The sequence below is a fragment of the Poecile atricapillus genome, chromosome 26 (genome assembly GCF_030490865.1).
Source record: "Poecile atricapillus isolate bPoeAtr1 chromosome 26, bPoeAtr1.hap1, whole genome shotgun sequence".
Taxonomy (NCBI): Eukaryota; Metazoa; Chordata; class Aves; order Passeriformes; family Paridae; genus Poecile; species Poecile atricapillus.
In genome coordinates this window covers 2,470,934-2,483,136 of record NC_081274.1, presented here as the reverse complement: position 1 = coordinate 2,483,136, position 12,203 = coordinate 2,470,934, and the positions used below count along the sequence as shown (strand labels likewise).

The window sequence follows — 12,203 nt, the reverse complement described above, 5'->3', positions numbered from 1 at the left end:
CAATGATGGGCAGGGCAGGGGAGGAGATAACTTTGGGTTAAACCAACAAAGCAGGGGGGTAACAGAACAAACCAATTATACAAACAGCTTCAAACTTTAAATTAAACAAAAACACAGCACAACATCTCCCCTTTTCTGTTTAAAAGGCAGAGCTGTGGTTTTGGGGGATCCATTCTCATTTTGGATACACGTCTCCCCAGCAGGGCTGGTCACTTGGCACTTCTCCCTGATTGACCTCTGCAGTGGGAGAGCCCTGGGAGGGCTCGCTGAGCCTTGTCCAGCGGGGCCTGCGGGGCCAGGCCGGTCCCTGGCTCGGCTGCAGGGGGGTCCCAGGGTGTGAGGATGGAGGGTTTGGGAGGGTTCCAGTCCTGGATACAGGGGTGCACGGGGGTCCTGCTGCAGCGGAATGGGAGTTCAGGGGGGTCCCTTCCTCTGTTCTGGAATTCAAGGGGTCCCAGTGCCTGAAAATGGAGGTTCAGTGGGGTCCCCGTGCCCAGGAATGGGGGTTCTGGGAGGTTTCCATTCCCAAGAATGGGGGTTCAGGGGGTTCCAGGTTCCAGATAAGGGGGTGCAGGGGTTTTTGGGGCTGGGGAAGGGGGTACCAGGGGGTCCCGGTGCCCCGAAATGAACGTTCAAGGGGGTCTCTGTGCCCAGGAAGGGGGATTCGCCCAGAAATGGAAGTGCAGGGGTTCCCCATTCCCAGTGTAATAAATGGAATTGATTCGTGCTAACTAAATTGTAACTGTTATTAAAGTTATTATTAGAAACGATCAAGAATCAGTGTTACAAAGCAGATGTTACACGTCAAAATTAAGGTACAGGATGTAGTTTAGAAAATAAATGGTCAGTAAAATCAGAAAAAGGAGGAAACTTACAGGAAACATTAATGAATATGTAATAGCATACAGTATATAAGTTTACCTTGAAGTGCTTTGTTCTGTACATGAGGTGAGGTGAGAAGCACCCCCGTCCCCCGGTTGGTTTTGCTTATGCCTTAACCATTTCTAACCACTGGCCAATTATATTCATATATATATATATATATATATAAAAATATGTATCTGAATATATCTACTAAATTGTATCTCTTTTTTACTAAATTGTATTCTTTTAATAGATTGTATTCTTTTATTATTTTGTATCCAATTTATTAAACTATATTATCAATTAATTACATTTGATAGTCTGGAAATTTGAAAGTCATTTATAACACTACTATCTCAAAAGAAGTTAAAAGTGATTACAAACTGTGCTATATCAAAATAGTTGTGATTATAATAATTTGGAAAAGCCAGCACATAATAGCAAAGGGCAACAACAACATAGTTATTTATCACAAACACAGGGCAGGTTTTTCCCTTGCATGGAGCACTTGGGCCTTCCCCGGGCCCCTTCTGCCCTCCCGCAGAACCAGAGGCATTTTCCAGCGCACACAGTTTGTAAGCAAGAGCCGGCTGCAGCCCAGAAGGCTCCAAGCGCCTCCTTCCAGGCTGACTCTGCAGATGCCCGAGGCTGCTCTGGGCTCTGCCAGGCTCTGCTGGGGCTCAGCTCTGGGCGAGGCTGGGCCCGCTCTCCCCTCGCAGTGCTCCGGGCAGCTGAGTCACAGCGGGAGAAGGACAGGACACCTCAAGGGACTTGAGATTTAACAGAGATTTTATTCAAATAACTGCCATAACAAACAGGCTGTCCTAACTACCCTAACTAACTAGCAGTGCTAACTACCATAACTAACTACTTTTCCTAACTACTATAACGAAAAGCTGGCCTCCTGTGCTTCATGTCCTCCTCTGCTCCCTCAGTTGCTTTGCTGCAGTGATCAGAGGGGTCAGGCTGGAGAGAGGCTTGGCTGATGACAAAAATGGGTGCTGCCCAAGGGATAAAAAAGAAAGAAATTAACTGTTACTTTCCAGACTCAAGTTCCTCACAGGCTCTGTTGCAACAGGACAAAGGGGAATGGTTTGAAAGTCAAGAGAGGGAAGCAGGCTCAGATTAGATCTAAAGAAGAATTGTTGTAGCAGGAGAGTGGGGAAACACTGACAGAGGGAGCCCAGAGATGTGGGAGGTGCCTCCTCCCTGGAAACATCCAGGCTCAGGTCAGGCAGGGCTCTGAGCCACCTGATGTGCTTGAAGATGTCCCCGCTCGTGGCGGGGCACCAGGTCCAGATGAGCTCGACAGGAGCCTGCCAAGCCAAAGCAGGCGAGGATTCTGCTTGCTTTGCGTGTGAAAAGCAGCGGGACTGGAGATGATGGGAGGGGGGCCCCACAAGAAAAGCCCTCCCTGGCGCTGCCGTTTCCCCCGCAGCCGCTTGGCATTCACCTGCAGCAGCTCCTGGGCAGAGTAGCGCCGCTCCTCGTCCGGCTCCAGGCTGCACTCGAGGAAGTCCCGCAGCAGAGCCGACAGGCGCCTGGGCTCCTGCAGCTGCGGGGTCCCGTTCTGCCGGATCAGAGCGCGAGCCTGCAGGAAAAGCAAACACAGCGCTCTGACAGCTTCCTCCACACCCACAAGTGCTCACATCCAGCCCGCTTGCTCTGCCCCAGCTCCCCGGGCACTTTCCTCCCTGGCAGAGATGCTGCTGCTCACAGCTCATTCTTCTGGGCCAGCCAAAAAACCCAAACCTTGGTGCAGCCACAGCCATTGCAACATCCAAATGATCTTGCCTTCAGAGCCGATTGCATTGGCTGACTTTGTCAGTAGCAACCTCCATCAGAAATAGCCCATTTTGCTTCTCCAAATACAGACACCAGCTTTACAGGCCATTTTCAAGAGTCAGGGTGGTCTGCCTGTGTTATTTCAAAGGATTCTTACATCAAATGCATCTCTGCAGTGCCACTGACACTCAAGTAAAAGCATTCCTGATGCCCCATGCCAGAAACTGCCAGGCAAGGAACAGCAGGTTTGTGTGGCTGAAAGCTCAGGCTTGGTGACACAGAGAAAGTAGCTTGGACTAGGAAAGAAATATGTTAGACTGTGGGGATGTTAAACAATCATCTTCATGTTTTAGACAAGTTTCCCAGTTAGAAGAGCCAGGGGGGAGTTCATCTCACAAAACCTCTTTTAGAAACTCCTTCAGAAAACTTGTTGGGTTTGGGTGTAGGTGTTGGGGTTGGTTTGGGGTTTTCTACAAGACAACATTAGAGCTGATGCACTTGCTTCATGTATTTGGGTCATCCTCACAAGAGCTGCAAGAACTTAAATCCCAAAGCAAACTGTTGCTGGAGACTGCAGAATATTTGTCTGTGTTCAGTCTCAGGTGCTGTGGGAATTCCCTTCGCGATGTGCAGAAACCTCCAGCTGCTCCTCCCAGTGCAGGGTCACCCTGTGCTCACAGGCCTCTGCAAAGCCTGGAGAATTTGCCTCTTACCATGGCCCCCGTTTGCTGGAAGTAAGGAGGTTCTCCTTCCACCATCTCGATGGTCACAATGCCAAAGGACCAGATGTCCACCTTGGGGCCGTAAGGAGAACTGGTCACAACTTCTGGGGCCATCCAGTGAGCAGTGCCCACCATGGAGCTGCACTGGTCCTGCTCAGGGCTGAGCTGAGCGCAGAGGCCAAAATCAGCTGAGGACAGAAACAAGCACTGTCAAAGGCAGCTGCAATGAGGAAACCAAGCACAAAGATTCCCCACTCTCAGTCTGAGAATGCAGTGCTGAATCCAGCTGGAAAAGTCCTCAGGGCTGGAGGCAAGGAAAGATGGAACTGGACCCTTAAAGAAGCCCTCAGCTTTCATGCTTGGCTTTTACTGATTTCCTTTGAAGCTTTAGATTGCAACTCCTGCCCCTCTGGGAGGGCCATACCCAGAGCAAAGGCACTCCTGACACCCTGCTCCTCTCCTGAGCTCTCTGCACGGGGCAGCCGCTCTCAGCTGGCAGCAGGGGCCGGGCAGTGCCACCAGCAGCACTTGTGGGGCTCTGGCCCTCACTGGGAAGCAGCCCCACAGCCGCACCCCGGGAGCGCCGTGCCTGGCCAGGAACACCCACCCAGCTTGACAGAGCCGTCCATTCCCAGAAGGATGTTGGAGCTCTTCAGATCTCTGTGGATCACCCGGATGGAATGGAGGAAATCCAGGCCCTGCAGACACTGAGAGACAACAAGAAACACGAGGGAAAAAATCAGTGTCTGGAATATATCACACAAGAAAGGACAGTTTAGAATTCTGCCAGCAGCAACTTTGCTGTGACAGCCCAGGAGTGCAGTGCAGACAAGCTCCAGGCAAAAGGTTCAAGACAAAGCTGAGAGCAGCAAAATCAGATCCAAAAAAGACAGAGTACAACAACAGCAGGAAAGGAGACAAGAACAGAGTAGAAATGCAGTGACATTTGCAGGCCATTCACTTCAGAGGCTCTTTCCTCTCCAGCTCATAAAAACAACACAGAAACAAAGGCCTGAGCATGGAGCCACCCTGTTCCCACACCCTCCTTGGAAGGACCATGGTGTCCCAGCCATGGGAAGCACAAGCAGGATCCCTCACCTCCTGACTGACAGCTGCCATCTCTCCTTCAGCCATGCGTGTCCGTCTGACAACGTCCTGCAAAGTTCCTCCATCCATGTATTCCATCACCAGCCAGAGATCTCCATCAACAAGGAAGCTGGAAGAGGAGAACAATGGCACAGAGATGAATGTGCATTGCTCAATTCCCCCAGGGAAAAGCCTGGAGTGGATTTTTGTTCCCAGGTCACTTGTCAATGAGGACAGAATCAGATGGAGAGACATTCCTGCCAGGCTGCACAGGCCTTGGAATCTGCACAGGCTAAAGGAGAAGGAGGCACCCGGGAGAAAGGAGAGGCCTTAGATGGCAAGCAGGTGAAAAATGCACTTCAGCAACAGCCCAGTTCAATGTGGAACCACAACACTTGCCCCCAGCTGCTTCAGCATCTGAACTCATCAGTTCCACCATTCCCTCCAGAACAAGGCAACACAACTTGCAGAGTTATCCAGGGGAGGAGGCCATGCAGCACTTGGGGCAAAAGCAGTCAAATGCTTGGAAAACCTTGCACAAAGTCCCTTCAGAAATAGGCAAGGCCATTGAAAAATGGGCAAATGAGGCATTTCTGGAAACAAGAACCTGGTCTTCCAGTCATCTGCAGCAATGGGAAAGGGCTGAGAAGAAGAAGCCAAGGAAAATAATTTCTACCAGGGTTTATCAGCACTTGCTGTAAAACACAGCAAATGAGGTCAACTTGAAGAAAAAGCCAAAGCAAAGCAACAAAAGCACATGGAAGGAGTGAAGTGCCAGGCTGTTGTTCTGGGAAGATATGGCTGGGTCAGGCATTTTCAGAACAGGCTTCAGACTGGGGATGCCAGGAAAGATGAATGCAGGGCCTGTGCACGGGAGAAGACCTGAAGCACTCACCTGTCCAGAGAGTTGACAATGTTGGGGTTCTTCTTGTCCTTCAGGACCACGACCTCATTCACAGCTCGTTCCCTGTTCTGCCCTCTCAGACTCATTTTCTTGATGGCCACCTGAAGGGACATTGCAGACCTTGAACTGGAGGAGTCTGTGGCAGGAGGCCACAGCAAACACGGAGCGAGTCTTTTTGGAGCGACCAAGCCGGGCTGTGCCAAACTGCCTTGGGATGGGACAGCAGAGCTCAGCAAGTGCCATTCCCACAGCCCATTGCTCTGCTCGCTGGGGGCTGTTACAGGACTCATGGCCAGAGACATTTGGCTCTGTAAGCTCTGCAGAAATGGTGCCTCAGCTGTCAGCCTCAGAGCTCTAACAACATTCTCTGCACCTACAGTCTTCTCAAATGACCTCAGCACTCTTAGGATTATTATTCCAGCACATTTTGCAAGCAGGAGGTAATTCTGTTTCTGTGCACACAGAGCAAAACAGCCGGGAACCCTTTAGCAATTCTATGGCATTTGGCCATGATTTCAAATGTCCCTGCTCTGTTTGGGATAGCACAACAAAGCAAACGTGCACATCCATTGCTCAGATAATCCCTGTCACAGCTGCCACTGACACCAGACCCAAACACAGCTGCAGGGTTTAGGAGAGAGCTTTGCTCTGGACATCCATCTTCTCATTTCTCTCCCTGTCTCTGTGGGAACAGCTGCAGTAGGACTAAAACCCCAAACTGAGCCCAAGCAGGATCTCTCCTTAATTAGGCCTTGAGGTATCCTGATGAAACTCAGGATGGTAAAACTGCTAAATAGTGTTCCTGTCCGAGGCTGGGATGAAGGTAAATTTGGCCTCAGTCTCCAGCAGCTGATGCATTCACACTTTCAGACATGAAGACCAAGCCAGCGTGTCCTGCTCTGACAGACACCACTGCCCTCCTTGCCTTCCTTTGGGCACTTCAGAAGGACCAAGTCTGTCCCAGCTGTGCTCTGCAGGCTGACACTGCTCTGCCTTCAGAGGAGCAGCCTGTGCAGGAAAGCTCTGCTGGGCCCCACAGCTCCAGCCACAGCTCCCAGCAGAGGGGAAAGGCCTCGAGAGCTGCCAGACGTGCTGGGCGTGTTGACACTGACCTCTCCTCCAGTGGCCCTGTCGAGTCCTTTGGAAACGGTTCCAAAAGCCCTGGAGACAAAACAGCAGAGAAGAAAGAAGCAGCGCTTTAGGCCCTGGCAGTGAAAGCCAGCCCAGACAGGAGATCTCTGCTGCCTGCAGCGTTCACAAAACACCCGAGTGCATCCACCCTTCAAACAACAGCACAGCAGCCACCAGCCCTCTGCCATGCAAGGTGTGCAAGAGAAAACTGAGGCCCAACATGAAGGAAAAGGGCTGGAGGAAATCCCAAATGTCCACATTGAATTCCTTCAGTTCAAAACCTGAGGTGGGTGGGTGGGTGTCTGAAAAACTGGAAAAGAATGTGTTTCATCCTTTATATATTTCCTGCCTTCACACCTGCAGGATCCCCAAGGGCCCTGCCAGCAGGCAGGTGATGCATTTTCCCCTCAAGTGCAGCAGCTCTGTGTCTGTTACTGAATGTATGGGCTCTGCTACCTGTGCTGAAAAGAGCACTTATTAGTTCATCTCTGGTTTCTGTTTCTAAACCATTATGTTGATAATCCTGACTGATGGATGTTTTTGGAAACAAAATATTTGAAAGAAATCTTCTTGAGAACTGTTTTCTGACAGTCACAGTCACCACATGGTGAGTTGCTCTTTTAGGCAATCCAATTCCAGGGACAGAAGATCTTCCACGTCCCACTCCTTGCTGCAGACAGGACACTGCCAGCCTCAGGGGCCTTTGACGGTGCCTTCTGACCACAGTTATCAATTCTGATCAGCACTGAGAGACAGCAGCATTGTACCCCAGTGTCTGAAGGTGTTTGGGGCTCTCCTGACTTCTCACAGGATCCTGCACCAGCAAAATACCTGGGCCCTGCTTGTGCAGAAGTAACTGCCTTGCACTTACCCTTGGCCAATCTGCTCCAGTTCCAGGTATTTCTCGGCAGGCTCCCCCACGCTCACGGTGTTCCCTGAAAGAAACCACGTGGAAGATGCTCCCTCTCAGATGAGAGCCAGAATGCAGCCCCATTCCCTGGGGCCAGGAGCCCCTTGCTCTCAGCTGGGGAAGGACAATAAATGACCCTGTGCCATTCAGCTGCAGAGCAACACTGGGTGCAGCTGATGCTGAGACACACACACAGCACCCTGCTCTGGCACACAGGAACAGAGCAGACGTACTCAGCTGCATCAGGCTCCACTCCCTGCTCCCCTCTGGCTGCAGGGCTGTGCTGCTGTCAGAATGTTCAGCCCAGGATCCTGCAGCACAGGGAGCTTCAGTGTCTTCTTCAAGAGCAGAGGGAGGTTCCTCGTCCTCATCCCAAAGCACTGCAGCTTCTCCGTCCTCTTCCCAAAATGCTGCAGGTTCATCATCATCTTTCCAAGCCACGGGACTTTCTCTGTCCGCTTCCCATGCTGGAAGATGTTCACCCTCCTCTTCCCAAGCCACAGGATGTCCTCTGTCCTCATCCCACACCGGGAGATGTCCACTGTCCTTGTCACACACCGCGGGAGCCTCGCCGTTGTATTCCCAAACCGCGGGGTGTTCGCCCTCATCTCCCAGAACAGCGGGAAGTTCACTGCTCTCTTCCTCCTCTTTGGCCTCCTCTTTGCAAGCAGAGGGAGCCAGAGGAGGTGCTGATGCTGCTTTGGTGCCCTGTGGACAGACGGGAGCGTGAGGGACGGGAAGTTCTATCTCAATTATCACCTTCTTTATCCTCAGCTACACATCCAGCTGCACTAAGCAGAAATAGGGTTCAGAGCTGTTCAAACTAACAATGGGCTCAAGTCGACATTGCCACTTATTGTTGGGAATTCCATATTCCACCATGGCTAAAGCCAGCAAGCAATCTTCTGCCTACAAAGCCAGTCCTGCAGCTCTTCAAAAGCTCTTCAGCAGAAACAGAGAAAACTGCCAGGGATCTCTTTGCTGCTGCTGCTGCTGCTGCTGCTTAAAAGACACTGACAGGAACTTTCCTTCAGCCTCCCAGGCTGGCACTCAGCTGCCACACGCTGAGCTCACAACTCGCTGCACAATTCTGAACACCAAAGCTTCCTTTGCCACTCACCGAAGGAGGAGCTGCTCGGGATCCACGCGTGAGGTGCCCTGCAACGGGAGAGGGAACATGAACCAGATGTTGTTAGGAAAACACTGCCTGTGGTGGGAAATGAGCAAGGCAAGCCTGAGAGAGCATTTTGCTTTCACAGCATCCCTCCAGGAGCCACAGGCCCTTCACACAGCAAGCAAGAGAGCAGCACAAAAGACTGGGCTGTGTCAGCTCTTGGCTGGAGCAGCAAACGGAGGGAGTTCCAGGCTCCGCTGCCACAGACTCCCCGCTTGAGGGAACAGAACCCCCCAGGCCTCATTGCAAATGCTGTGCACGCCCCGCTGGCTGCAGACACCCCCTTTTTCAGCTGCAGCTGCTGGCAGGAGCTCTCCCAAACCAACCGTGTCCTCATGGCAATTTGGTTACAGAGTCAACTCAGTCCCAGTGGAAGAACAGAAAGCACACAGCAAGCCCAAAGCCACAGATGCTGCACCGAGGGAAAACCTCAACTTACGTGCCAAGTGGGTTAAAAAATACCCCGAATAAGCCACAGAGAACAGAGTGCCAACTGCAGCAACCACTTGCTGCATCATTTTGGCTGCACTGCACACGTCTGCAGACTGTACCCCTGCAAGCACAGAAGGACACCCGTCAGGGGCTGGGCTGGCTGCTGAGAATGCCTCGGGCAGGAGGATCCTCTGGCAACGAGCAGGCGCCCAGAGCCGCTCTGGACACTGAGGCCTCCGTGTCCCACAGCAACGGGAACACCACGGGGACGTGGCAACGTTCCTGTGACACCACAGCAGCCGCTCACGCAAAAACCGCCTGGAAGCTTCTCCTGTGTCACAAAGGAGCACAAAGAATCCTCCCAGGGCACAGCCTATTGCCCAAAGGATCCAAGAGGAACTCTGAAAATGCAGCAAACAAGGACACCCCATAGGCCAGCCTGAGCACTGAGGAGGAACGAGGACAGGACCAAACCAAAGCAAACACGACCTGTAGTCACTGATACTGCTGAGTAAAACCAGCAAGGCTTGTTCCATCTGGAATCTTTGTTCTAGTTCTAAAAACAAGCAAGATTCTCCACTCTAAATATACAGAAGGCAGGAACTGGGGAGGAGGTGGGATTAGGAAGGAGGAGGAGCAGGAGGAGGGAGAAAGGAAAAGGAGGAGCAGGAACAGGAATAGAAGGAGAAGCTGGAGGTTCCAGTGCCCCCTGTGTCCGCAGCACCCCGGCCACGGGCCCATCGCCCCCACCTCATCCTGCAGGTGAGCAGGGAGGGGGAGCTGGTCCCAAATCTGTCAGGGGGTCCCTGAGAGGGTCTTTTTATTGGGGTGTGTTTGGAACTTGCAGATTGAGGAATTGAGCCCAAAATATTGCCTCGCGCCCCTGGGAGGTTTTTTTCTCTTTGTGTGTAGGTTTGGATCTTGCAGGACCCCAAAGCTGAGCCCCTTGGGGGATCTTTGGGGTCCACGTGGCCATTGCCCAGTATTGGCTGGGGGAGGACATTGGTCCAGGGGACCCCCAGGAGCGCAGAGGAGAGGAACCCCAGGGACCCCCAGAGTGGGGAGAGCAGAGAGGGACGATCCCAGAGCTGGGGGACCCTGGCAGCTTGGAGAGGTGGGAGCCTGGAGAGGAGAGACTCCTGGGATCCCTGGGATCTCAAAGCAGAGCATCAGGGGAGAAGGGACCCCATGGACCCCCAAAAGCCCCTGGATCATTGTTAAGGAGGACCCCAGAGAAGGGGGAACCCCTGGAGCCCTTGGACCCCCATCATCCCAGGGAACTGAAACCTCTGGAAGCCCAGAAGTGGAAAGACAAGAGATGGGGAACTCCTGGGAGATTTTTTGGGGCTGAATCTTGATATTTTGGAGATTATCATGGACACAAGACTCCTGCTGAGCTCTAGACATGGACTTGGGCAGGAGGAGCCTCTACTCCAAGGCACTCCCACTTTGGTTTTCCCCAAACCAGGATTTGTCATTCCCAAGCCATGGCCAGATGGAGGAGGAGGAAAATTCCCAGAGATCCTGCATGAGGAGGGGCTGCAAACCCAGCCCAGGGAGCTGTGAGGAGGAAAGATCCCCCCTGTGCCAGGAAGGTGGCCAGAGATCCTGCCGGAGCTCAGAGCTGGGGGAGAGAGTTCATGGCAGGGAGAAGCCCCACAAATGCTTGGAATGAGGGAAGAGCTTCAGCTGGAGCTTCCAGCTAAGGGAACACCAGAGGATCCACCCTGGGGAATGGCTCTGGGAGTGAGGGGAATGTGGGAAGGGCCTCAAGAATAGCTCCCATCTGATCTGGCACCAGGTGATTCACACTGGGGAGAGCCCCTAGGAGTGTCAGGAGTGCGGGAAGAGGTTCAGGAAGATCTCTGTCCTGATTAACCACCATAGGATCCACACAGGGGAAAAGCCTGGAAAGTGCTTGGAATGTGGGAAGAGCTTCAGTCACAACTCCCACGTGATCTGGTGCCAGAACATCCACACAGGAGAATGCCCCAGTGAGTGTGGGGAATGTGGGAAGAACTTCATTGAGATGTCCAATCTTATTTGTCACCAGAAGATCCACACAGGGGAGAAGCCCTACACATGTGGGGAGTGTGGAGAGGGCTGCAGCTGGAGCTCCAGCCTCGGGGCACACCAGTGCATCCTGAGTGTGGGAAGAGATTTCCAAGGAACTCAGGTCTCATCAAACATCAGTGGATTCACACAGACGAGAGGCTCTTCTGCTGCCCTGACTGCGGGAAGGGTTTCACAAAACTGCACCCTCATCAGGCACCGGCACATCCACAGTGGGGTGAGGCCCTACGAGTGTCCTCAGTGTGGGAAGAGCTTCTCACAGAGATAAACCTTGACCAAACAGATCTTCCTGACTCCCTGTGGGCACCTGGATGAACACAGGGGCAGGAACATGCATCAGAACACAGATGAACAATGGGAATTGCAGACTGACTGGCCCTGGAGAGCTGTTGGGGTGCAGATATAAACCTGCAGCCCCTGGAGAAGCCCATGCCTGAGCAGGGGAATGCCTGAGATGAGGCTGTGACCCTGGGGGACACCTGTGGGACAGAGGGGCCCCCGCTGGAGCCGCCTGTCCTGGAAGGACTGACCCCGTGGCAGAGTGACCCACGCTGCAGCACTGTGAGGGGGCTGCTCCCCATGGAATGGACTCAGGTGGGAGAAGATCCTGGAGACATCTCTGGTGGGAGAGATCCCAGAGTGCAGCAGGGGAATGACTCCTGTCCCTGAACAGAAGGAAAAGCCATGGGAGATAAACTGACCATGGCTCCATTCCCTGTATCCCTGCACTGCCAGGTTAGGATGCAGAGCTGGAAGGAGGGAGGGGTGGAAAGAAGGTGCTTTTAAGGGTCTTCTTATTCTCCTGCTCTGAGCTTATTGGCAATAAATTCAATTTATATCTCCTGTTTTGCCCATAACTGTGTTTGATGAGGAAAGGTCCAGGGTCCTTAACTCATGAACCCTTGGTTAAATTTTCTCTCCCTGTGTGGCTGTGGAGGGCAGTGAGAGAGCGGCTGTGGTGGGTGCCTGGACTCGGGCCAGCATCACCCCACTGCAGTGGGACATGTCCTTGTGTGGCCCTGTGCTATGGTGCCACAGCTGCTGTTGCTTTTGTCTCCCTTATGATTTTATATTTTGCATTAAATGCTTGTGAAGCGCCCCCGGTGTCCCTCGTGTTCCCTC

General features: G+C 52.6%; 1 protein-coding gene across 1 annotated transcript; it reads right to left on the bottom strand.

The window, feature by feature from the left end:
* Positions 1 to 1,653: 1,653 nt before the first annotated feature.
* Positions 1,654 to 9,749, bottom strand: LOC131588445 (serine/threonine-protein kinase PAK 3-like). The gene is made up of 12 exons (XM_058857319.1): positions 9,746 to 9,749; positions 9,016 to 9,129; positions 8,523 to 8,560; positions 7,636 to 8,110; positions 7,364 to 7,427; positions 6,474 to 6,522; positions 5,353 to 5,462; positions 4,470 to 4,587; positions 3,979 to 4,078; positions 3,363 to 3,559; positions 2,318 to 2,455; positions 1,654 to 1,865 (listed from the first exon to the last, which is right to left on the bottom strand). The coding sequence occupies exons 1-12, from the start codon at positions 9,747 to 9,749 to the stop codon at positions 1,776 to 1,778; spliced, it is 1,497 nt and encodes a 498-aa protein (XP_058713302.1). The 3' UTR covers positions 1,654 to 1,775.
* Between the last annotated feature and the right edge of the window lie 2,454 nt (positions 9,750 to 12,203).

Excerpts from the sequence above, each read along its gene's own strand:
- LOC131588445 (XM_058857319.1), bottom strand. Across the intron at positions 6,523-7,363 it reads CTGGAGCAGATTGGCCAAGG|GGCTTTTGGAACCGTTTCCA; the intron begins GTAAGTGCAAGG and ends TTTTGTCTCCAG. Across the intron at positions 4,079-4,469 it reads TGGCAGCTGTCAGTCAGGAG|TGTCTGCAGGGCCTGGATTT; the intron begins GTGAGGGATCCT and ends GTTGTCTCTCAG.